General features: G+C 41.6%; 1 protein-coding gene across 1 annotated transcript in view; it reads right to left on the minus strand.

The window, feature by feature from the left end:
- HECW1 (HECT, C2 and WW domain containing E3 ubiquitin protein ligase 1) overlaps nt 1-27,495 on the minus strand; it is a 482,761-nt gene that overhangs the window by 206,947 nt on the left and 248,319 nt on the right. Inside the window, exon 4 of the mRNA XM_029234115.1 lies at nt 10,222-10,316. Coding sequence (XP_029089948.1) covers nt 10,222-10,316 — 95 coding nt within the window. The remainder of the gene's footprint in view (nt 1-10,221; nt 10,317-27,495) is intronic.

Consider the following 27,495-nt stretch of genomic DNA (forward strand, 5'->3'; position numbering starts at 1 on the left):
GAGGAATCTCAGCTAAGGAGGGAGGTGAAACGTGGGTGCAGTCGTGTAGCTAAGATCAACAGACTGCAGGCAAAGAAGCGAGCTGCAAAGGGGAGAGATGATGGTCCACGAGTGGTGTACTTGGATCTGAGAGTTTGGAAGCGATGCAGTCACTGGTGTTGGGAAGACCTAGAATAGAACCACGGGAGTCGACGGCTGAGGTAGGTTGGCCTTAGGAGCTGAGAAGCCAGAGCGTGGGATGGATTGTCCCTTTTATATGAATACGGAAGCCATCAAGAATCATAACAGAGTTATCTCTTAGCTGCATGCTATAGTACCAGTCTGGGTAAGAAGAACAGTAGTCACTGAGTTTTGCTCATGCTCATATACAGGATTAGACTCGTGGAGGACAGAACCCTGGACCCATAACTACTACTTCTGGACCTTAATTCTACATGAGTGATCCTGATGGTCAGGAGTATGAACTCATTTTCTGGTATCTCTGTTTTACTGTTTGGGAAATACAGGGCAGTGGGGTATTTTCTCTAACATTTGGCAACAAATGCTTGCTAAGTGAATGAGAAATGCATTAGTCCCATTTTAATTCGCACAACCCAAGTAAGAAGAAAGATTATGAGAAAATGGTATTACCCGTTACTTTATTCCATTCTTTTTCTGTATTATTCAAGAAAGCATTCTAAGAGTGGCAACTGAGTGTAAAAAGGAATAAGGCAAGAAATGCCCATGTAACTGTTGGGTTTGGGTATCCAACTGGCCTGAAACGGTCCCTTTGTCCCCCTTCAAATGCCCACAGCTAGGAAGTCCGAGAGCAGGGATTTGAATCCAGTTCTGTTGGATTTCAGTGCGATCTTCGCTTCCTACTCTTATTAGTCCTACAAGGTGGACTAACGTCCAACAAGGTAGACAGCGTGTTTGTGTGTGTGCATCCCCTCCCCCACCCATAAGCAATAATTAGCCCCACGTCCTACGCCTGGAATGGAGGTTGTCCATACTTTCTTTTCAGTTCCAAGTATTTCAACAATGCGTATTTGGGATGTCTGAGGGCGCAATGCAGAATCTTCCTAAGGCAGGTTATCTGAGAGAGCTCCATCCATAAACCACAGGGTTGTTTCAGGTTATAAAGAACTCTTTGAAAAGTTAGACTCTCCTACTTGAATAAACCTCCTCCTTGACAAGTCTCCCCCTTTCCTCACCAGTAGTCACTGTGCACCCAGGAAAGCAAAATCACCTCAGATTGGCTAAGTCATTAAAAAAAGGCAACTAAAGAGACTTAGAAATTGCTAGAAAGGGTCTAGAAAGAAAAAGAATAATGACTTTAAGTAGCTAGATTAAGAAAAAAAATCTTAGGATAATGTTGCCAATTTTAAGCAAGCAAGATTTTTTTTTTAATCTGAAAGTGTAACACGCAAATAGGCTGATAAAATTAGAAAGGCTCCAGTTAAACTCAGGGAACTCTCTAAAACAACCTGTTAGTGACTGTGTAAATGAATCTAGTTGGGTGCACAAATAGCTGTACCCATAAACTGAAGCATTAACGCTAAGGTTCTACTAACCTCCTGTGAAATGCAGTCCTCTTTAGGTTCTGACAGAGCAGCCATTTTTCGTAAAAGTTAATTGCAGTCAAGAACGTGAGCAGGGAAATGGTCCACAGCCCTGGGGGGAGGTATAAGAAGATCCCGAGGGTCAGACTCTGCTTTGGATCCTAGGGCTGCCTGATAATTCCGACTTCTCCTTGGCTGAACACAGACAGGGGCCTTTACACCCTCGCATATGCCTGAGGACTTCACTCATTTAAGGGCTTCTGCTACCTTTGTTAAGAGCAACACAGGAAAACTCCAAAGGAGAAAAAAATTATCTCTGTGCATCAGAATGCACGGGTTTGCTCCTGAGTTTTGGGGACTCCTTAATGAAACAGCCCTGGAGAAGACCCCTGATCTAAAAGTGTGGGCCCTGACTCCCCAGGCAGCCAAAGTACCTTAAATCCGGGGCCCAGTTCAGGTGGTTGAAAGGGGTAGGACCTAATGATCTACCAGACACAAGATTAATTATTGTGAGGGGCAGGGAGAGCGACAAACCCTTGAGTAAGCACATTTGACGGCTCTGCTCCTCAGGCCAGCCTTGTAGGTCGTGTGTTTTGAACCAAAGAAATGAGGAGAGCAGAGTTAATCCGCTCATTAGTCAAGCTGAACTTTGCTCTCCTCATAGACCAAGAAAGACAAAAGTACTGATGTCAGTTCGCTGTACAGGATAGCTGTGGGACTCTTAATTAGGTCTGAAATGTGGTGGGTGTAATGGAGGGTGGCCCTCTGCGTGTAGGGAGGAGACCACCTGGCCTGCCCTTCTCTCCAGCTGGCATCCCAACCTGTGTGGGCAGTGGGTTACTTTCCTGCTTGAGGCGGGGAGGACCTGGGCCCTACCTGCCAATCCCAGGTATCTCTGACCTACTGGATGCTTGACACCCTGCCTTCATTCGCTCTGCTCACAGGTCAGATTTAACTTACTATGTCAGCTCTGTGAGGTCCTTGGGAAGGAAGAACTTACCTTCTCTCAGACTCTTTCCCTGAAGGAATGTTTTTCCCGGAGTTGAGTTGAACACTTGAGCTGAAAGATGCAAATCTGGAATCTTTGTAATTTGAGATTTCTTATCTTTCAGTGAAATGTTAATAAAAAGTGTTTTTATAGAAAGGCCATTTAGGGTTTAAACCAGAGTGTTTTCAGCCAGACTTTTGTCAACCTGATGGCCATGTATCGGACACTTTCTGTGTAAAAGCCACTGTGCCAGTGGCCCGGAGGGTCCACGGAGCCAGGTACTGGCTGGCCACCCTCTCACTGTGACACTTGTTAACCTTATTCCAAATGCTGTCTCCAAGGCCAGAGTCAATCAAAAGTCCTTCCTTTCTGCAAGTTCCTGAGGCTCTTTGAGTGGTAGGATTATGAGTGATTTTTTTCTCTTTGTTTATAAATATTTCCAAAGAGGATATATTATTTGCGTATTTTTTAAGTGTTAAAAATGGTGACATCCTATATACTTATTTTGGTCCTCATTTTAGTTTAAAAACTCTCTAGTGTTTCACGGTTAAGTATTGTAACGGATGAGTATATGTTTGTTTTGTTGGATTGTGTAGAAATGATCAAGTTCATGTAAATAAAAATAAAATAAAATAATATATATATAACTGTATATAAACATATCTGTGTATATATAAGTATGTGTATATTTATATTTATATGACCAGGGAGACAGGACTGGCTCTTTTAGATCAGGGGTCTTCTCCAGTGTTGTTTCATTAAGAGTTCCAGAAAATTAGAATCAAATCCTGTGTGTGTGTGTGTGTGTGTGTGTGTGTGTCTGTCTGTCTGTCTGTCTGTCTAATAACAGTTAAAAGATAGATAGATGAATGATTATTCCTGGAGCACAGAGACTGCAGCAGACGGCTGGGATAGACTTTGTCAAGTCAACCCAAGGAGACAGTGGGTCTCTGTTACGGACTGAATTGTGTCCCCCGGCCAAATTCATATATTTAAGCCCTAACTCCCAATGTATTTGGAGATTGGGCCTTTAGAGAGGTAGTTAAGGTTAAATGAGGTCTTTAGGGTTGGGCCCTAATCCAATAGGACTGGTGTCCTTACGAGAAGAGGAAGAGGCACCAGGGATGCAGACACACAGAGAAAAGGACATTTCTGGATACAGTGAGAAGGCAGTGGTCTGCAAGCCAAGGAGAGAGGCCTCAGAAGAAACCACCCCTACAGACACCTTGATCTTGGATTTCAGCCTTCAAAACTGTGAGACATAAACATCTGTTGTTTAAGCTGAAATGAGGCTGCTGGGGAAACTTTATCAGGAAACAACAACTCCAGACTCAAGACCCCAAAATACCACATTAGAGCGAACTTTGAACCTCTTCCCCTAAAACTGAATAAATTTCTTAATCTTGGGCCAGGATGGGATCTGAACTTCTGGGGTGCCTCTTAGGGAGGAGTGACTGTGGGCAGGGCCCGGGTAAATCCTCCAAGAGAGGATGCCTGTTGTGGCAGTGACTTCCCTTCCCCTTCTTCCTCTTTTGGAAGAGCGAGTCCACCTGATGTGTTAACCAAAATACAAGTATCTAAATATCACCCTGCTTTAGTTTAATCAAAACCTCAAGGGACTTTTGCTGAAGCTACATATGTGAATAGCAGATCTCCACACTCTGGGTTAAACTGGCATAGACAAAATAAAGGGCTTGATCAGGAATCACGGCTATGGCGTGCAGATGACTGGGTTTATTCCATCCAGAAAGCCCTCCATCATGTTCTGGGCCTGCCCATCCTTGCTCTTCCCAAAGTGTCCTATAGGTCCACTAACACGGCACATGGAAGAGTCCTTTGTCATTGCCTCTCTTCTCATCTGTCTCCCCACTACTCACTTGTCCCATCCCAGGCAGGTGGCTTCATGGGGATGGGGATTTATCTTGTTCAGTTTTCTATACCTAGTAATTAGCATAGAGGAGCTCACTCACACATATTTACTAAAAAAAATTATTGAAGCCACAGGCTACACAAAGATGCACGAAATAACTATGTGCTAAGCAGACCTCCAAAGTTGGGGGATCAGAGGACTGCATGTACTGGCAGGGGGGTAGGTGCTGAGGAGGTGGGTCCTGGGGAAAGAGGATCAGAGGCAGGAGACTCTGAGCACCATAAATCACTTTGCTAAATTAGGAGTGAGATGAAATGGGGCTGTGGATTCTCAGCTGGAAGAAATTATATGTTCTGTCTATATCTGTCAACCTCTCTATCCCCCTTAGAAACTCCATTCCCATTCCACCCGTGGCTTTGTGGAATGGAGACAGAATTTAAAGCTCCAATAGCCCGGAGATCTTGTCAAATACTGCCTCACAAAACCATTCTAAGGCTCACCAGTAAATGTCTGGCCAACACTGATCCCTTGCATGTAAATAAATCATGTGTGCAATTCTAGCTTAAGCACTTGACTTTACACTGATCATGTTTTATCTGTAGCATACGATTGATAGCTTCTACAAATCGAAATATTCCCTTAAATTCTCCCCTAAGGAAAGTCTAACAGAAATATACACGAAAGAAAGAAATGAAAAATTAGAATATTATACTGTGCAATTGCTTCAGACTTCTTGCAGTCTTAGTGTAACGGATTATTTCATTCAGAGACCAATTTTCAGAATATTAGGGACTAAGTCTTAGACTTTTGTCTTATCATAGGATCGCCGATGAAGTTCCTTTTTAGTGCCTGGTTTGACATGCTGCAAAAAATAAATGATCAATGTGTTGGTGAGGCAACAGGCAAAACAGAATAAGTTCATAAAAGGCTCCTATGGCCATTACAAAATCCAAGTCATAAAATAAATATCATGTCATCTTCCCAAAATGTCATGGGACCAGGTTTCCAGATCAGGACTGGAAATGAGGGCAGATTTAAGAATATGATATGATTGTAGGGCATGAATCTGGTGAGATCACGAAAGGCTTGATTCTGACTAAATCCTTACGAGGCACTGTTGTCTGATGATTTAAGGAAAATGGATCTAAACTCTCCTCAAGTTCCTCTTTCCTTGTGTAGAGGCGATTCTTTACATAGCATAACTCATTAAAAACTGAAATGGTGAAAAAATAACTGTTAGGAAATGCTTCTGTCCAGAAGTTTGTTTAAGGCTGTCTCTGACTGGGGGGCTGTGAAGATCACTGGCCAGTCTCTGGAGGATCTCAATGCTGGGGCCCCCTTCCCTAGAGTAGTACAGCGAGTCCCTGTTAAAAAGAGAAAATAAACTCTCTGCTCCTTCATTAATTTTTTTGATTCTCCCTCTTGACACATTTTGGGGTGAAGCTGAGACTCTATGTGGACACACAGGATGAAGGGGACCCTTTGGTAAATTGGGAGACCTTCATCCCCAATGGATGATACATTGTGATTGATGCTCATCAAGAGCACCTTCCATTGGCAACAGGTCTTGCCACTTAATCTCTGCCAAATACAAGGGCACAAGATCATTTATTACAAAACCCAGGTGCCTTCCAAATTCACTGGCTTATGTTCCAACAATTCGAGATGGCTGATCACATCAGTCACCCGTGAATTAATTTTGCAACTAATTTTGTTGGAGTGTTTTCCAGCTCGTTTCATAACTTTAAGTTAGCTGTTCCACAGCTGCTTTATTATGATTTAAAATACGTTTTGAAAGATCTGCTTTGAAAACTCTCAAGACAAATATTACTATTGCCAACCTTAACGACTTAGAGTTTGGGGGTTACTAATCACCTATTTGTCTGTCGCAGGAGACCCAGACTATCTGTGGAGGAAAATCCTGACCTGATCCTACCTCAGAGTATGGATTTAACCTACATTCCCAAGGAAATGTCCTATTCAGTTGCTTTTTTTTTTTTTTGAGAATATCAACTCTACCTTTGCTTAGGGGTCTGACAAAGCAAATGAATCTGTGAACATGAACTCACGAAGATATTTCAAGTTTTGGCAGAGAACTTTACTTTGAACTTTATGCTGTTCTATTATTATGAAAAGCTTGGTTTCAGAGACACTAGATGAAAACGGTGGAAGAAGAAGAAAAACTTGAAACGTTCACTTCCAATTTCTAGAAGTACAGACTATGTAAATAGATAGACTATAGCAATGCGAAGTAAGGACAAGAAACATCCAGCATAATGAAATCCTGAAGGGATTTCCACAATTTTTAACATTGGTGAAGACAGAGTAAGAAATACATTCTTGGGCTACACATGGTCTGGCCTCTCAATCTGGGGGACCCTCAACATTTGGCCCCAAAGAAGGCAGGAACATTCCATCCTCTGCCTGCCCCCTCACTCTAGTGGTCTCTCCCCTGCTCCTTGGGCTCCGCCCCCTGGGCTTGCAGGTGTCATCGCTCCAACAGCCACCTATTTTGTGTGTCCAGAGGTCTAGTCCCCAGGTCTCAGCACTGCTGGGGGCAAGGGAAACGTGGTGGCCACTGCAGTGCCAAGTGACTGCTCCTCAGAGCAAGTCTTGGAAACGAGGCTCAGGACTTTGTACTGAGAACAGCTACGGGTGCGTCTGAGTCTCTGCACTATGGGAGAACCCAGCAGGCAGAGGGAGCGCCCTCATCCCATCCAGAAGATGCCCACCTATCAGAGGATGTGTGATGGTCCCACAGAGGGAAGGGCGGATGTATAAACCTCCTGTCGAGACACAGACCTGGAGGGAGAAGCTTGAAGGCTCACAGTGGAGAGTGCACTGAGCTGAGGACTATTTATGCATAGATTTCTGTCCCTTGATGTATAAATGGAGAGGGGAGAAAACTATCAGAGGCTTATTCAGAGACTGTGAAGCACAAAGGGAAGAGAGCCTGGACAAAAATATTGAGAGGAAGAGCTTACTTTTGAAAATGATATTCTACAGAAAATAGAAGAAAAATATAAAGCATATGCTAAGTGCTCCCAGTAAGATACAAAAATCCATGAAAAACAAAATGCAGGGTGATATATGGAGAAAATGAAGTAAGTTATATGTTCTTTAGACCTGACACAATTAGGTCTGTTCCCCACCAGGCCTGTGACATTTCATACCCCTGTGATCTTGCACATGCTGTCCAGGCTGGGCCTTACTTCCCTTCCAAACCTGGCAAAGTGCTTTTTATTCATGCTGGCTGACTCAGCCTGCACACCACCTCCTCTGAAAGCCTTCCCAGTGGTTGCAGGTACCAACTCACTGATTTCTCTGCACACAGCACAGTGGGTTTTCATACTCCAGTACTGGACATTTCAGACAGTATTATCATTTATAACAGAATAACTATGCCTTCTCTATGACACAGCTTATATGACATGGATCTCTATGACCCTTCCTCATCACAGTTTCTGATATACAATTAAGACTAATAAATAAATGAGAGTCTCTGAAAGATAAATGACAACCTCTTTTTATCACAGGGACCTCAACAGATGTCAGTAGAACAAAGGCAAAAGATAAAGGGAAATGAGAAAAGAAACACACATATTAAGACCCTGTTCTGCTCAAAGCATTGAAGTGCTCATTATACTAAAGGAAAATTGGAATCTTTTCCTTCCTTTTCAAAGAATTACGGTTTTAGCATAGTGCCACAAACTAACACAATGACTTTTGGGACATGATATAGTGGCTATAGAGAAACAACTCTTCATAAGAGATTAGTGCAGTACCAGACATCCTCAATTTAAACATGGATACTCAAAGTTTATTGACAAGTTGATTTTGGAAAACTTGAACAGCAATTTCCTCTTAGAAACAGTGAGCTTAAGTCCCAGACCAAACTGCAAAGGCTTACTCAACCTGGAATTCTGCTAGATTATATCAGTCACTGAACTGAGTTGCAGAAAGCAAAGGCTAGATTTAATTAAGCTCCACTAGCATATAGGCAATGGTCACTTAACCAAAAAATGCTTCCCGCCTGTCTCACAGCTGTGCTGTGAATCAACTAGAATAATGCAAGTAAAATGCCTTTGAAAAGTACACCATGGTACAGAACAATAAGGGCCACCAAGAGTTTAACTATTACAGAACCCAAATGCACATTAAAATACTTTCTTGCAGGAAAATGCATGCTCTCTTCTGCCACAGGACTCATCCCCGATGAGGCAGTGGGAAGATGACCCTCTGCCCCGGCCAAGCCTGCCAGGGGAAAGCTGGCCAAGCCTGCGTCTGCACCACCTAGACTCCACTTCCAGCCTCTTCCTTCTCTCTTGTGTGTTCAGTGCATTCCTGCTTTGTCCACCTCAATCCACCTTGCCTCTGGTTCAATTCAGACCCAGCTTCACTGCCTCCATTTAGCCCTCGCTCCTGCCTGAACAGCTGGCAACATGCTTCAGCTTTTCTGTGTACGCTCTTTGGAAGATGGGCCTTACAAATGGGTCTGGAAACGGGGGTCCAGCACTCTGCGGATACTTCCTCAGATTCTCACACTCAGAGTCCTGACCCACCCAGTAAAATGACAGACATCACGTTCCAGTTTGCAGGGAGAGCGTAGGGAGAAATGGTGGGGCCAGGGAAAAGTGTGGCTGGTACCTCCCTCGCTTCTCCCTGCCCCTCCCACTGTGTGTCCCCTCACGGGAAGCCCTGTCCACTCCCACCCTCCTTCTGCCCCAGCCCGGTGTCCAGTTCTGCTCCATCTGCCAGAATGGAAGCAGATGGGTTCCTGGTCCTCAAGCCTGTTTGTCTTACTGCTCCCACCAAGGACTCAATGCAATCCTCTTCAGCACATGGAAGAAATGACTTGTGAAACAGCAAATAGTATCTTTTAGAGCCGAAATTCTTTCTGAATCATTCACATTTCATTTGAATTTCTCTCTTTCTTCCTTTTCTCTCTCTCTCTCTTTTTTACATAGGAGAAAGACCCAAATCTTTTTTACTTACACTAGTGTGACAAAGTCTTCAGTGGTTTTTGTTCAGCCTCCCCAAGTCAGTCATTTTTAAGTTACATGAAAGGAAGAGGAATGCCATTTGTAAGGAGATTTCAGCTAGCCTCATCTGATGTATTGAGAACTAAGGTAGGAAGCACAACAGAGGTAAAAACTAGACTGTAATTGAGGAAAAGATGGCATTTATCACCATAGAACTAAGCAGAGCCACAAAGTAGGGAACAGAAGGTGTGATTTAAATGCCTGATCTACAGCTAGCTAACTGTGTGACCCTAGGTACATTACTTGAGTTCCTTGGGCACACTTTCCTCATTTATATAAAGAAAAAAAAGGATCAGAAATTCTAGTCTTTTCTAGGCCTGTCATTTTATAATTCTATGACTAAAATCAGTCTAAAATCATAAATTCTATTCCAGAAATTTACTTAAAAGCCTAAAAAATTTGAAATATACAGAAATTCAAATATTTAACACCAAGGAATTAAAAAAAAATGTGTTCCAAAGAGAGACTTATCATTCACTGCTATTACGCCTGAGTCTGTTAGAAATATCTGGCTATCTATTGAAGCCTGACATTTCTCTAACAACAAGTGGTATGTGTGCCTTCTAATACGTTTACTTCGGATCTCATTCCTCTTCAGGATTTTGAGATGCGTTTCTATCTGTCTGTCTGTCTACCTATTTATAATCTATCAACATATCTCCATATGTGTGTGTATACCCCTACGCCCAACACACACACACACTAAAACATATGAACAGAGCAGGAAAGTAAAGAAGCACCAGAGTTAGTTTTGACCAAAGAGGAGGACACAGGACTTACAGGAGCTGCTGAGTTTTTGACGGTGACACTGGGGGTGGTGGCTCGCAAGGCTCCACTCACTCCATGGTAGTATTTGAAGCAGATCTTAGTTTCAGCTGAAAGACAAAAATAAAATGGTACTGAGAAGTAGGGTATAATCCAGGAAGAGAAGCCATGGCCAGAGAGGACTCCCCCAGGAACTTCTACCCAATTCCTCCCATGAGTCAGGCAGCCACACCTGGTAACCCTGCTTCACTTGTGGCTTCATGAACAGGTCCAACTTCTTTCTGAAAATCCATCATCCAAAATTGTTTTGGTTTTAGCATTTTGTACCCAAGTTAAATCCATCATTTAGACTTCTCAGCATCCATCCTATCCCATCAGAAGTTATTGCTTTTAAACTCTCAGTTCTAAGATTTCAGGTGGTACCAATCTGTTTCTTCTGTAATTTTCTGTTATTGAATTCACTGTGATTAGCATCTTGGGGATCTGAAGGAAGACTCTGAGAAGTTATGGAAATACATGGATGAGAGGCATATTTTCTGATGACGATGACTAGACAATAATGCTGAAAATCCATAACTTTTTGGCATTTTGTACAGAAAAGAATCTGTGGCCAACCTGAGTTTGGTTCATTGGAAGGTGACCTGCTTTTCCCAATTTACTGTTTATAGTATGTTCTTCTTTAAATTTGAAAAATTTACCAGGCTTTGTCTTAGTCCCTTACATTAATTTTGTTTGGAACAACATGAGGAATCTCCAGTTAGAGGTCCTGGTTCTCAAATGTGGGAATTTGTCTCCAATTATAATGTTTTTATAACTAATGTCTACAATTTTCTTAGCAAGCATTTTAATGTTCATTACGGAAAATACGGACAATGCAGAAAAGTATAAAAAATCTTCTATGGGTTTATTTTTGCATACTTGAGTGTATGAACTTTAATAATGAATTTTAATCTTTTTTTTGAAATTAACATTATTAAATAAGCATTTTCAACTACTAATTCCAAACTTTGTAGATAACATTGCTTGTTCTATGGGATCATTGAATCAATTTGTAACTTGGAAATACTTCCCTGATCTTGGAAATTTGGGATTTTCCCTTAAAATTAATGTCTTTTTGAAAATTATTTTTAAGTTCAAGTTTGCTCTCTAGGATAATGGAGCAAAAATTGCTACTTCTATATCAAAACTCATTCTCCCTTTCCTCCTTAATGACTGAATCTCAGTTTTATTTTGGGTGGTAACGCCCAGATAAAGAACTACGTTTTGTAGCCTCCCTCGTAGATCACAGTTATGTTGTTTGCTGTTGTTATTTTGGATTTTCTATTATATGTAGTTGAACCTAAACCTAGCTAATGTGGAAAGGTTTCTTTCTATATATCATATAAATGATACGAGAATAGCAATATTCTTCCTTAGAAGATAGGAGTATTTTAAGGATTCTTCCTTCCTGTGGCCAAACTGCTTTCCAAAAAGTGCTGTACACTTCCACCAAAAAATGTAACTCTGGTCATCTCTTGAATCCTTGCTAACACTGAACATTATCAATTAAATATACTCTTAAGATAGCATCGCATTTTTATATCATTTATTTACTAGTGAGATTAAACATTGTTTATCAGATTTTAATTAGACATTTGTATTTAGGTTTTTTTGTTGTTTTTTTTAATCTATTGAATTGTAGTTGTTAAGACTTCCCACTGCCTGGATGATGCCTGGGTGTTTACCTTTTGGTGGACATATTCTTACTTTACATATATCAATACTTTTTGTTTCCTCCCTTCATTCTTTCCCTGCAGTGATTCTGCATATCTGTGATTGCCTTTTAAGCTCTTGGTGGACAATCTTATAACTTAGTTCCATATTCTCCAAGTCACCCCACACTAGGTCTACAGACCTAGATCTACTACTGTCTCAGCCTGAGAGGCAGGTATCTTGTAGTTTAGGGATCATGGAGGGACCATGAGCAGCGAGCCATATGGCCAGGTAACCACACCAAGTCAGTGCAGTTCAGAATACGTGTTACTCTGCCTGTAGGTGCCAGCGAGATCGGCATGGAGGGGCCGAATGACCTCACCTCAAGTTTAGTTGCACAGAAGGAAATTATGTATAACAGGTATCCTGGAAAGGCAGTACTAGCTTTCCTGTCAAAGAAAATTATTCCAGTGCCTTGGAGTAAAAAAGGTCAGGGAAATTATATACAGTCTTGTATTGAATCCTTTTGCTAGGTGAGCAGGTCAATTCATGTTTAGAGCCAAGAATGCATGGAAACCTTCAAAGTATTGTAATCTTTTTCTGAAAAATCACTGGCAAAGGTTGTATTTTTTTTCTTAAGCTTTTTAAGAGTCTGTTCCAGTATTTAGCAACTTGATTATTAATGGATCTCCCTTTTATTTAATCTAAATATCTCCTGTAATTTAAAATGATTTCCTATTTAGACTTGAAAGAGATATTAAATTATTTAAAATTTCTTATTTAGGGATGGGCTCTGAAGGGAAGTCACCCACAAATGTTAAAACCCATGCAAAAATATAATATACAAATGATTTGTTGTATGGATTAAGATTACTTCATCTTGCAAAACTCCATGCTACTTTGGTGACAGTTACATTCAGCTGGTCTGTTTGATTAGCCCCACACTGAGTTTTTGCAGAAGAAGGAGACTAAGTATTATTTATCTTTATATTTCCAGTGTCATGCAGTGTAGGGATTCTCTATAAATGCCTGTTAAAAAATGACTGATGAACTATTGGTTTCATTTGATTGACTCCACTGCCTTACTGTTAACCCAGGAGCAGGTACAGTGTCCTGGTGGGTCCTAATTCTTCACAGAGAATTTTCTATGGCCTAATATTACATGACTTTTGGAATAGATTCAAGTATAGATAAAGACATTGCTACATTTTCGCTATTACTGCTGCCTCTGAGAAAAGTATCAAGGTTCAAAGCCCAAGAAATATTAGAGGGTTGTTGGTTATTATTTCAGATACTTCATCTAAGGAGACCTGTGGTAGGTAGTTCTATCTTCCTCTGCTTTTATAGTTAAAATAATAATAATTCAAAAATCCCCTCAAAGTCTGAACACAAGGCATCTCTGTTATAATAGTTTTTATTGTTTATTTGAGTCATTATGTATGTAGTAACAGAAGTTTAGGAAGGCACGGTGATCTAAGGAAAGAGTAGGAATGTGGGAACAAATAGATGTAAGTCCAATTCTTGACTTGCCCGTCATTAACAGAGTAAGTTATACAGACTCTCTGAGCCTTAGATTTAATGTAGAATGGTGATACCATTGCCAGCTTTGTATGTATTGTTTCATGTATGGCTGTTGTACACAGCAAATGGAATAATGTGTGAAGCCTAGTACGCATGAAGTAGTCAACACATAAGAGTTGCCCTTCTTCATTGTATATTCATTTGCCATCAACAGAACTGTCTTGTATAGTTGTTCAGGCACATCCTACATAAAGTTGTCCAACCAAGGGGTGAGTAGGGGGTTGAAATCCAGCCCATGCTCCACTCACCAATGGGTGTAGTCCTTGCCCTTCCAGAGGAAGAGGTTGACATCTTAAAATCTCGTGGATTAATGGTGGACCTGAAATAGATCTCCTTATCACATTTTGGTTACTTTTGCCTGGCACATGATTTGTTTTCAGATTTGGGCACGAGTGATCAGCTCATTCACAAAGTGGAATGATACTGAAGTTTCTACCTCTACAAATTTGTGTGTTTACAACTATAATTTTTATTGGGTGGGCCTGTATTCAAAAAGTATAGACTGTTTCACTTTACTTACAGTATCACTTAAAGAAACAAGAAAACTATTGTTTTTCTTCCTCTCCATTTTTTAGGGATTAGTAGGCCTGTTGTAGCACTTGAGACATCAGTATGTAATGATGGTAGTCGCCCTGGTGTAAGTATAGTATTCGATTTAGTTTAAAAATTATAACAAACTGGTCTTAACAGTTAATTAGTTCTTAGTATGCACCAGACCATTCATACTATTCTCTAATTTGGCCCTCACAAAATCCCTGTGAAGTACAGGTAATTATTATTAACCTTTTAAAAAAGTGCTTAGCACAATACTTGGCATATAACAAGGCCTCAATAAATGTCATCTATCATTCCTATTTTACATCTAAGGAAAATGAGGCCAAAATGTAAGGCCACTTATACAAGGTCACACATGTAGTTCATGGCAGCTAGGATTTAAGCAAACATATTAACTTTTCATTTGGTAATTTGTCTCTAAAAAATTTTTTTTAATAATGCTAGATTGTTGACCAGCTAGCAAAAGTGAACTTCCACTTCAAGTGATGATGTACTAGATAATTCAGAGAACATCTAGACAAGCTGGAAAAATATGGAAATAAATCAGCAATCCTGAAGTAGGATTGCTGGATAAAATAAAGGACACCCACTTAAATTTGAGTTTCAGATAAACAGGGAATAAGTTTTCAGTATAAGTCTGTCCCAATTATTACAATGGACAAAAAACTAAAAAAAGTATTCACTGTTTATCTCAAATTCCAATTTTATTAGGAATCCAGTAATCGTTTCCTCCTAAAACTGGAAATCCTAGCCTGAGGACATCAGAGACCTAGCAAGACAATGGAAAATATTGAGGACAAGATACAGAAGAAGAAAACTTCTGCTGTTTCCCTTGGTGGGGGGGGGGCTGTGTTGATTCCAGAAAAGTGCACTGAGAGGCTGGGAAGGTGAAAAGAACTTTTGACAGACTTGCAGGGCTAAGGGGATAAAACTTAAAGAATTTAGAGCCTGCCAAAGAGGAGGACTCTGCTAAGTCCTTCATGATTCAAGTTGGAGCCCTGAACAGCAGAACAGATACCAGAGAAATACGCCAGCCCTGGCCCTTCAAATCATTTTAAGTCTTGAAATTCAATTGAGGTTGTTCTGGATTGCTAGGTATAGCCCAGAAGGAAATGCAAATCCTCTCAGCAGGGAAAGAACCATTCTAAGCCTCAAATTATCTCCATAAGTTTTCATTTACAGTGTCCAGTTTTCAACTAAAATTGATCAGGCACGTGCAGAGTATTTTTTTACTGGTAAAAATACCAGTAGAAAGACCAGGCACTATAAATAGACTTACAGGGTTTTCAGATATCGGAGCTATCAGACACAAGCTTTAATGATCATATACTTAAAGCATTCAAAGAAATAAAATATAAGATTGAAAATATCAGCAAATAATGAAGACTCTAAAAAAGAATGAAACAGAAAATTCTGGATCTGTAAAACTACAATTTTGAAATAGTGTACTCCATGGGTGGGTTTAAAGCAGATTTAACAAAATACAGGAGAAAACTTAGGAAACTGGAACATAGGTCAGAAAAAGAAATCCAGAATAAGGCATGCAGAGAAAAAGGATATAAAATATTGAAGAGAAATAATAAACATATGTGATACTAGGGAGTGGTCTAAAATACCTGTAAATTGTAATCCAAAAAGAGAAGAGAGAGACAGTGGTGCTAAAGTTAAAAATTCTCCAAAAGTTATGAAAGACATCAAGCTATAGATACAAAAAGCCCTATGAATCCAGAAAGAACACAGCATCCAGACATCACTGTAAAAGTTCAAAGAAGAAGAAAAATGATCACTTCATCAGCCAATGAAGAAAAGAGCTAGGTTACCTTCACAGGAGCAACAGTTAGACTGGCAGATGACTTCTCAACATAAACAGAAACAATGGAAGGGAAAGGAATGACAGCTTCAAAGTGCCGAAAGAAAATAACTGTCAACAGAGAATTCTGCAACTGGTAAAAGTATTCGTTAAGAATAAGGTGCTTACTCCTGTTGCTATCCAGACATTGCACAGGTTGAAGCACCACAAATATCTGAACTTCATAGCAAGTTTTTAATTATCCATATGTTACAATGTCTGCAGTGCAGAAATGCCCAAATCTCATGAACAGAAGTGTGATCAGAGTTGATAAACTAGACAGACATATGGATCAGCGCATTAGCGAAATGTCTTCCATTGTGAATCACTTATTTGTGTAAAAGGAACCAAATTATCTATGTAAGTAACATTCTTTAGCAAGAACAATGAACGTAAGTCTATGAATATTTCATTTGCAAAATAGATGCGAGACAAATGTAAACCACATCCTCAAAATCCAGGAAACCCAATTTTAACTCAAGAAGCTATCATCGTTGTGAAAGAAACAGTTTCAGTAGTAATCTAGAAGGAGTAATGGAAAGTACAATATCTTCAAATGATCAAAAAGATCAAGAAGCAATGCAATAATAAGACATAAATTAAATTTTGAGTCTGAAGAACATTTAGCTTCAGTAAGAGGAAACAGCAAGAGCAGTTCTTTCAAAGAAATAATCAACATTAATGGTATAAAACCTGAGGTCCTCCCAGTCTATCCTACATGGCAGTATGTTCGTTTGTACTTGGTTTTTTATTTAAAAATATGAATTAAATGGGTTTTAAGAAATAAGCAGCTTAGAGAAAGGCTGTGACTTTTGATCAAAACAAAAGGAAGGGTGAAGGGCTTCTTAACAAATGGAATGCACTTGTCAGTGCATTGACAAGGCATCTAACATTGCAGATTCTATTACATATGTAAAGATATAACATTGGAAAGGTATTTTAATTTAAAGTTGATATTGCCTGCCGGATCTCATTAAGGTAGAGTTTTAAAGTTCCTCATGCAGGGGGCCCTGGTTTTAGACAAATCCAAAATGAAGCAGTCACCTTTTACACACGTTTGTTCTGTTACATTTGATCTCAGCAACTTGAATCCAATACCTCATTCAAAAGAAGAACATTATATAAGTGTATAAGCCATATTAAGTTTTACCAAAAAAACCTTTGCTCTCCTATAAACAGCCCTGAAAGACATGGTGTTTCTATTTGGTTCTCAGATGATATCTTTTGTAGTAAAATTCTCATTAAAGTAATATATGACTCTAACAGAAAAAAGTCACCTTATTATATTAGAGAATATCATATTGATTTGTCAAAATTTTGTAATTTGGTAAAGATATAATCTTACTTGGATTTGCACTTCCAGAAATGATATAGACATCTGTATTATGGACTAATTATATTCACTTTGTACAAAATTGGAAAATCAGTGAAGAAAATAAAGTCATAAATTTTGAATGAGCAGAGAAGATATTTGCATCTTTAGGTATTCCACATTTTCCTAACATAAAAATTGCCATGTGATAAAGTCATGTTTCTCTAATAGCTAACTTATGATTATTTGAATGAAAAATGGTTAATTGTAACCTTTTTTTCAATTGTGTTAACTGGTACATCTTTTTAATACCAAGAACTGTATATTATTTGACTAATTTCCTATTTAGAACAGCAGCATAAATCCTATGTTAATGCTTCAAATATGGTACCACAGCAAATGTGGGAGATTGATGAAAATGAATCACTATGTGAAATGATGCTAGAATTTTACTTTATGGGAAGTACTTATTTCGGGTGTTACAAGGCCAAATCCAAACTCAAAAACAATCCAATAAATGCTTTTTGTTTCCTATTTTAGTGCTGGTTATTATCACCCCCTAGACAGTGTTTCTGTTCTCTGGGATCACCGCATGTGGAGTGTTTGCTAAAAGGCAATTAGAGCCTTCCTCTTCCTGCTAGGATAGAGTAATTGTAGCAGATTAATGCTTCTGCTGCCAACTAGATAAGCTTTTTTTAAAAACAAAATATTTAAAGCACTGCAGAATAATGGAAGCAACAAGGACCACAAATTCTAGACGACGGAGTACTGGTGAGACGAGCTGATTACCTGCAGTCCCTTTGTCCTGGTGGTAGGGAAACCAGCAGAGCTGCTGTGGCCCTCTGGGGCCGGAGTGAAGGACCAGAGACCTCAAGTACCCAGCTGGTTTCCCCTCAGACATTTGCTGAATCCTGCATCATGAAAACATCTGAAAAGTGAGCCGAAATCTTCTGTCTCTTGGTACTGAGGAGACCTGGCAGGGAGAGTCACGGAAGGGTCCCAGGTGAAAACCCTCGGCTCTCCATGAAAGACCTGGAGAGGGATCTCTAGGAAGAGGGCGAGCTAAAGGGAGACTGAGGCTTACCAAGACTGGACTGCACTCCACTAAGCTCATCCTCTTATTGGGTCAAGGCTACCAGCACCCCAACAACCTCACTGAGGGAAGAGCAAAATCTTCTGAGGGAAGATGCCATCGCCAAAGTATCTACAATATTCCACACCCAGTTTACGGCAACTGAAAATCACCAAGTATGATAAGAGACAGAAGCAAATGACCAAAAGCAAGAAAGAAAATGGAACTAGGATCCTGATATTGAAGTCATTAGACAAAGACCTCAATGAAACTATGATTTATACATGCAGAAAATGAAGTGCAGACTTTGCCAGAAAATTAGAACCAACAGAAAAGAATCAAATGGGGATTTAATTATTGAAAAACCGAAGAGTTGAAATTAAGAACTCCATGCATGGGGTTAGCCGCAGATCAGATACAGCAGAAAGAGGGTTAGTAAAGTGGAGCATAGGTTGATTGAAAATATCCAGATTGAAGAAAGAGAGAGAAAAGAGGATGGAAAGGACAGAGGAGAGAATAAGGGACACAGTGGAATGAGTGGGGCAAAGGCAACTTTTGAGGAGACAATAACTTATTTTCAAGCCTGGATAAAAACAAGAATCACTTGTAAGCATGTCGTAGTTAAACTCCTGAAATCCAAAGGCTAAGGGAAAAGTCTTAAAAGCATCAGAGCAAAACACAAACAAACAAAAAAACCAAACCTACATTATCTTTAAAGGAAAGACAAAAACACTAAACTTGATTTTTCAGAAGACAGAGAAATGACATTCCTAAGTGCTGAAGAACAGCTAACCTAGAATTCTCTGTATCTCGTGAAATCATTGCTCAAAAGTGAAAGTGAAATAGTGATGTTTTCAGACAAACAAAAACGGAGAGGATTTATCACCAGTAATCTTGCACTAAAAGAAATACTAAAAGGGAGCTCTTTCTGTTAGGAGGAAAATGATCCCAGAGAGAAGGAAGGAGGCAAACAGAACAGGTTGACATGTGAATTAGTCTCTGCTTCTTGATTTGGGTGCTGTGTACATGGATGTGTTCACTTTCTGAAAATCCCTAAACTCTGCATTTAAACTTATGCCCCTTTCTATGTGTGTTTTGTGCTTCACTTAGGATTTTACCAAAACAAAGCAAAACCAAACAAACAAACTGCTAAGGGGAAAACTTACAGCCTTACATGCATACACAGAGAAGAAGGATAGCCCCAAACCAATGAGCTAAGAATCCATCTCAAGAAGTTAGAAAAAGGACAACAAATTAAATCCAAGGAAAGTAGAAGGAAGGAAATAATAAAAAATAAAAGTAAGAGCAGAAAGTAATTACACAGAAAACAAATATATATAGAAGATCAAGAAAACCAAATGTTGGTTCGTTGAAAAGACTAATAAAATTTAAAATCCCTGCCCAGTGAAGCATAGAGGATTAATGTGCATGTGAAATGAAACAGGAGTATTTTTTTTTTTTTTTTTTGCGGTACGCGGGCCTCTCACTGCTGTGGCCTCTCCCGCTGCGGAGCAACAGGCTCCGGACGTGCAGGCTCAGCGGCCATGGCTCACGGGCCCAGCCGCTCCGCGGCACGTGGGATCCTCCCAGACCGGGGCACGAACCCGCGTCCCCTGCATCGGCAGGCGGACTCTCATCCACTGCGTCACCAGGGAAGCCCCAAAACAGGAGTATTGCACAGCTGCTGGCACTCTTAGCAGTCCTCCCTCCTGGATGGAGTGGGCTGAGCTGTCTCGGAGCTGCCCTGGGGCATTCAGGCTGAGGTAGGGGTTCCCAACAGATCCTCCAAGGCCAAATACAGACCGCAAAGTCAAGTGCCTTCTCTGTCATATATTTTTGTCCCAAATCCTGGCTTACTGGGGTGGGTCTCTGCATTTCAGTCCAAGTGGAGGGGAGGGTCATGGCTGGTCAGACGGTGGAGGACTGAGTTGCCTGGAACTGAGATAGGACACAAACCACAAGGCTGTAGACTGACAGACTACCATACTGAAGAGCTCCAGAAGGTAGAAAGTATGGGTCCTAGCATGAAGGCAGAGGGCCATACGGAGACCCTTCCCCATATCCTGTGCTGATTACATACGTCTTGAGTCAGCTCTTGACTTGCTAGAGGGTGTTCCAGAGGTGTTTCTGGGAAGTACGTACTTTTGTTAGGTATTAACCAACCTCTTCCAGATTAGGTGCCAAGAAGTGTGAGGATATACTGGAGGATCAGTCTGATGTATGAAGAGTAGGGTTTTTGAGAGTGTGGGGTGGACGGGGGATGCAATCTCAGCATGACTTTTAAATGAACCCTTTATAGTCAGGGAGAGGATTTTGAATATCGCCTTTTAAAACTGGATGGAGGTGAGAGCCACAAATGAATGGCAGGTGGCTATTTTAGAAGATGTAACTGATGAACAGGTTTCATGATATTGGAGCATGAGATACAACACAATTTCACAGTAAAGAAGGGCAGAGCTCAAACTCATGGCTGGTCAGGAGGCTGGGAGGGTTACAGTAACCCTTTGGGCTAACCAGGTATATCCTTGGCCACACACAGATGTTAGGAATGGTAGTACGAGGCAGGGTATAATTTCTGATATGTGGTCACCAGACATTCCTGTGACCTTATTAACAGGGCTGATGTGTTACCAACTCCAAGGGCGCCATTCACACAGAAGTCTACGGAAATGGCTCTCCTGGAGTTATGTAGCAGGCAACCATGCTTTAATCTCGTGAATGGGCTGCACGACAAGGTGAGATCCTCAAGGGTAGGCTTCCTTGGCAAGAAGTACAGGAGTCCATCCTAGTGGGGAAAAAACTTCTCTTACCTGGGTTCCCCCTTTCCTCTCAGGGTGCCTCTCTTTTCTCCCTGCCCAGTTTTCCCTTGGAATCTAGGAGACATCGTTAAAGTTTCTCACAATTTGATGCTCAGTTGGGACTAACTTGGTCAGCTGCAGAGGGGGCTGAATGACCATAGTTTTCTATGGGGAGAATTTTGCAGCCCGGGAACCCTCAAACCTGTAGTTCTGGGCCCCGAGAGCACCCACCCACCCACCATTTTGGCTTCCTGGCACACAGAACTTGGTAACTTGAAGCACATATAAAAATGCTAGGCCGGGCTTCCCTGGTGGCACAGTGGTTGAGAGTCTGCCTGCCGATGCAGGGGACGCGGGTTCATGCCCCAGTCCGGGAAGATCCCACGTGCCACGGAGCGGCTGGGCCCGTGAGCCATGGCCGCTGGGCCGGCGCGTCCGGAGCCTGTGCTCTGCAACGGGAGAGGCCACAGTGGTGAGAGGCCCGCACACCGCAAAAAAAATAAATAAATAAATAAATAAAATAAAATAAAAATGCTAGGCCATCTGGCATGCTGCATATTGGATTGACTGCTGCTTATCTCAGTTGCAGTTGATTCTATAAAAAATTAATAAACAGAAACCTACATTAAATAGAGTTAGGAAACCAGAAAGGGGAGCTGTCTCGCCCTGTGGTGATAGCAGAGTCCAACAGGAAGAAGAAAGCCTCCTCTTCTTTCCTGGCAAGGACTCAGCCAATGAAAAGCCATGGACTCTTTGTTTACTACAGCCCTTCCGACTTCCTTATCCTCTCTATAAAAGTGTTCTCCTGCCCTTGCTGTAGGGGGACTTGCAAGTGGCTCACCGTGATTGCAGACCCTGAACTGTGGTTGCAATTCTCTGCTGACCCTGAATAAATGATCTTTGCTGGAGAAATATCTGGCAGTCTATTTGTTTCAGGTCAACAATTCTGACCTGGGATACAGTAGCTGGATGCTGGGTCCCTCTAAGGGATCCCTGACACCAAAAAAGCAGCCTTTACAACAAGCAAGTTCCTTTTCTGAAAAAGGAACACTGCACTCTATTGGTGTGGGTTTCATGAAAAAAAAAAACATTTGCAGGTTTGGAGTTTACTGGAATTGTTGCCTCTTGGGAAAAAACCGTGTCTGAGTGGAGCCACTGATCATGAATATTTGGCTGATTTGTGGAGGTCAACCGGGAAGGGTCTGCAGACATGAGATGCTTTGACTGGGCAGGTTAGTGTCAGGGCTGTTAGAGAAGAAAGGGATGAAGGAGGCACAGATGCCATCCTGTAAAACCTGGGAACTATCAACGCAGGTTAACGGTGCTGCCTTTGTTCAGCTGGCAGGGGCTCCCTTTTTGTCTAGAATCCATAGGAACTGGAAATTTCAGCATCTTTTTCTGGGTAGGCTCAGCGATGTGTCTATACCAGATGACCAAGAACCGTCCTGGAGGAAAGTGTGTGGAGGTGGAAGAGGTGATAGAAGACCCTCTGCACACCAAATTCAGGCTCTTGCTTGTATGGTACTGACTCTACCACTTACTCGCTTCTACCCTTCCTCTAGGTACAAGAACAAGGCTTTATGAAATTATTCCCATCATGCACTCAGTTTAGCTTGGTGCCCACTGACAGCTTGGAGCGTCCTGTAAGCTTCGTATCATCCTCCCGTGTTTCGTACGAGGGCTCTCAGGACACCTTTCCTGATCCCTTTGCTGAGTTCCATGTTCCTGCCTGTTGTCCAGCTTCAGCCGGTGTCAGCAGCACGCTCTTCCTGCTACTCTTCGCTTGGCCTCCGGGGACCTGCCGACAGAGGGCGCTGCAGGGGCTGCGCAGCCGGAAACCCCACCGGAGGGCCAGCCGGGAGCTGAGCTGGAGCCGAAAGATGGAGACGGAAGGGAGTCTTGCCCGTCTCCATCCCGGAGAGCGGGCTGGGTCTTCTTTCAAGAGTCCAACCCTTGTAAGCACTTGCTTTGTACTGTTGTAAGGGCACTGTGGTCACTTCATCTGTGTCAAGTACCCAGGACTTCCATTTAACTGGTCTTGATGTTTCTTAACATTGGGTTTGCCTGTATTTTTCATTGGGAACTGCCAATGGTTAGGCTAGTGAAAAGGATGAAGTCTAATCGTAGGTTATTTTAACTATTATTTCTTTTCCATGTTCCCATACTCTTTCCCTTCTATTATTATTTTTTGTTTAAGTCTGACATAATCCACTCTTCCCATTCTGAAAAATATTTCATATTCCTTCTATTCTTTGACTACTTATCTTTTCCTTTGTTAAAGGCTCAGCCAGGCCTTAAAGGTTTAGTTTTCACTAGAAGTTTGTGTTCTCTGTTACAGAAAACTCACACTGTAAAATAAATCTCTTTTTTTTTCAAGGGTAACTATTCATGGAGAGAGAAAGAGACTAACAGGTTTTAAATATAAGGAATAGGAGTCCCATGAAAAGGCTTTAAGTCTATGGGCTCAAATTTATAGATTTTGTATAAAAGTAGGAGTGTTTCCTATATGTCATTCTCTGGTAGAGGGTGCAGTATTTATAACTCTATTTTTTCCCAAGGAGATGGAAGCATAAGACACAATTCCCCACTTATTAGACGAGTTCTCTGGTTTGGATTTTCAGCTCATTGGCCTTGAGCAACCTGGGAGAAACAGGCATTCATTCTGGTGAAGGTTAAAGACAATCAGCTCCTTTTTCCTTTCTGCATTTTGTCTGCCCTCTTCCCTCCAGTAACAGCTGGCAATAGCAGTGTGGGCATAAATGCGGACCAGGTGCTGCGGACTCTGGTTTTGCTTGGAAAGAGGGAAACGTGGCTTAGATTAGCAGCTGCTGCAATGGATGAGGCATTGCTTTTGCATCTTCTAGATTTTGTGGGTGTTCGTGGTTTTTGCGGTATTCTTGGGTACCATATCAACTCTGGAATTTGGGGCAAGTGAGATACATGAGAATTTGTGAGGAGTTCTTACTTTTTCCATATTATTTGGATTCTGAACTCTTTCCTGGCTGTCCAAGGCTGGTGTGGACAGTATAGCTGTCATCATTTGAAAATGGCCTTGGAGTTGACTAGACACCTATCTTGGCTAATGTCAGAGACTCCTGGGGGTGACCTCTGAACTGGCTCCAGGTACGTAGTGTCCGGGAAGGTACACACGGTGTGCAGGCAGGACCACCCTGACCTCTGTGGCTCTCTGTCTTCACCAAGAACTCTGCAGCTGTGCGTGACCAAAGACTTGGCTGAAAGGCTCAGGGGGTCAAAAGAGAAGAATGAAGTGGAAAAACGGAAAATTCTCCCTTCCCACTGCTCTTCTAGCATCCACTTCCTGGGCCTGAATCAAGGGAGGAGGTGCTACAGTGTTTGGTGAGATTTCCAGTGTGGACTGGGCTGTGTTCACTAGAGAGCAGAGTCCTCTGCTTTAAAAGGTGGTACCTCTCTGCCACCTCCATACTCCAAGAAGCTGGGTGGGTTAGTTGACTCTGTTCTCTTTGTGGTACCCTCTTGCTGTGGGTCTGACCAGAGACATCGTGGCTTCTGCCCTCCATCTGTGTTTCTCTATCTCTTTGTCCTGATGGCTCAGGGGCCATCGGTGGGAAAGATAAGACATGACGGTTGTAGCCCTTGAGCACAAGTCTCCTGCTTCCTGCACAGGTGTTTTGAGCACTAGCTTCATTCATTCATTCATTAACTGAATAAATACTTACTAAGCCCCTCTAAGGGGAGATGCTACCAGCAACAACAAAAATCTTTAAAAATGTTATTTTTGCTGAAATTATGGATGCTGTTTGATATTTTCCTCAAAGTTTCTAGAGGGAATAATACTTTTAAAAATGTGTACACAAATTGGATTTATACACATATAACAAATACATTGAAATGAAGGAGATTCTGGATTTGTGTGGGAGGAAGTGACTGAAACCTTGGATAGCCTCTGTCTTCTAGTTTGACTTTCTCACAGCTCTTTATGGTGGGGACTATGGAGCTCCCCATTCAGAATCATCTGGAGGGGAGGAAGGCCATGTTAACCATCTTGACTTTCCTTCCTCTAGTTAAGGATTTGCTAGCCCAGTGACAAATGGGTTCCCACTTTGATGCCCAGATAATTTCCTTGCCAATCACTCCGGGAGGAAAGCCCCCAGCACTGACTCCAACTTCAGAATTCTATCTAATGTATTACCTGGTATCCAGCCCTCCATGGGATCAGAACTCTGTACCAAATCTCCACCTTAGTGGTGGGGACCCTTCTGGCCAACTTTAGTCTTATCAGGACATCATGGTGGCTAAAGAGCAGGCTCAGAGGTCAGACTGCCTGGGTTCAAGTCCTGACCCCACCATTTGTTTGTTACTTGTGAATCTTAGACCAGTTGCATTTATCTTCCTGGACCTCAGATTCCTTATCAAAAAAGGGAAAAAAAACCCCTGCCACCTAGGGTTTTCATGAAGATTAAATGGGGCAAGATGTATGAGGCACTCAGCATGGTACCTGGCACATTGGGAGAGCTCAGAGACAGTTAGTTGCTGCTATTACTATTATTATTCCTCTATTCAGGACAGCAGCCTTACCCCAAATGATAGCCCAGGGGTGGGATCTTGTGAGACATGCACAGATTCCCCAGGGACAAGCACAGGCCACCCACCTGGGATGGCTGCAGCCACCTCATTCCCATCTGCTGTGTCTAATTGGACATATGGCAATGAGCTTGCTATGCCCTTCAGATGCCTGGCTGTAGGTCCAGACACGGCATCTTAGTTAGGTCAGTTTCTCTTGTCTGCCCCACATACTCTCCTGCCAATTTGGCCTCTGTCGGCCCTGGCCTGCCACAGGCCTTTATGAGAGAGCTATTGTCCCCGTTTCATGGAGATTAAAATGGGCACAATACTCCCTCCTTATCTTACTGAAGCCCTCTCTGGAGGCAGAGATACGGAGGGCCTCTGCAGCCCTGGTTGTTTCTTAGCTCCATGTGTCTGCAATTTATAGTAAAAGAGATTCATTCTGTGTATTGAGTGGCTTTGAGGGGGATGGAGAGAAACCGTTCTGTAGAGTTCTAATTTGACTCCACCACGTCTGTATAAGTGAAAATCACTCCTGAGTTCTTCCTGTGTCGTCTTCTTTCCCTTCCGATTAGGAAAAGGGGCACCATAGAGTGGTCAGCATAACACATTTTTTTCCTTCCCTCTCTTCTGTCCCCATCCTGCCCCACCCACACTTCTGACTGGAAGTCCATAGTGGGTCAAGGGCTTCCAGGAAAGTTTGGACTCCTTAACTGTCCTTTGCATCCTGTTCCTTCCAACTCCTCATGGACCTCAGTTCATTAAACGTCCCTTCTGTGTCCCGCATCTCCAGCATGCCCATAGACCCTTCCCTTGGGCTGATGAGCACAAGCAGATAAGCCTGGTTTAAATTCCAGCTCCACCACCTGCCACAAAGACTACCATGTCTCCGAGACTGTTTTCTCCTCAAATGCAATGGTGATGGCACCCAACTCATGGTGCTCTTATCAGCGTAAAATAAAAGGCTGCATTCAGACTACACTACAAAGCTACAGTAGTCAAAACATATGGTATTGGCACAAAAACAGACACATAGGTCAATGGAACAGGATAGAAAGCCCAGAAATAAACCCACATCAATTAATCGACAACAAAGGAGGCAAGAATATACAATGGAGAAAAGGCAGCTAATAAGTGGTGCTGGGAAAACTGGACAGCTACCCGTGAAAGAATAAAATTAGAACATTCTCTAGCACCATATATGAAAATAAACTCAAAATGTATTAAAGACCTAAATGTAAGACTGCATACTGTAAAACCTAGAGGAAAACATAGGCAGAACACTCTGACATAAATCACAGCAGTATTTTTTGGATCCATCTCCTAAAGTAGTGGAAACAAAATCAAAAATAAACAAATGCGACCTAATTAAACTTAATTAGGTTTGCATAGCAAAGGAAACCACTGATAAAACAAAAAGACAACCAACTGAATGGGGGAAAATATTTGCAAATGATATGACTGAAAAGGGATTAATATACAACATATATAAACAGCTCATACAACTCAACATCAAAAAACCCCAAACAATCTGATTAAAAAACAGGCAGAAGAATGGAATAGACAGTTTTCCAAAGAAGAAATGCAGATGGCCAACAGGCACATGAAAATATGCTCAACATTGCTAATCATCAGGGAAATACAAATCAAAACCACAGTGAGATATCACTTCACACCTGTCAGAATGGCTATCATCAAAATGTCTACAAATAACAAATGTTGGCAAGGATGTGGAGAAAAGGGAACCCTTGTACACTGTTGGTGGGAATGTAAAATGGTGCAGCCACTGTGGAAAACAGTATGGAGGTTTCTCAAAAAACTAAAAATAGAACTACCATAAGACCCAGAAATTCCACTCCTAGGTATATATCTGAAAAAGATAAAG

This window comes from Monodon monoceros, unplaced genomic scaffold, assembly GCF_005190385.1.
Source record: "Monodon monoceros isolate NGI ecotype Baffin Bay Population unplaced genomic scaffold, NGI_Narwhal_1 Super_Scaffold_2, whole genome shotgun sequence".
NCBI classification, from domain to species: Eukaryota; Metazoa; Chordata; class Mammalia; order Artiodactyla; family Monodontidae; genus Monodon; species Monodon monoceros.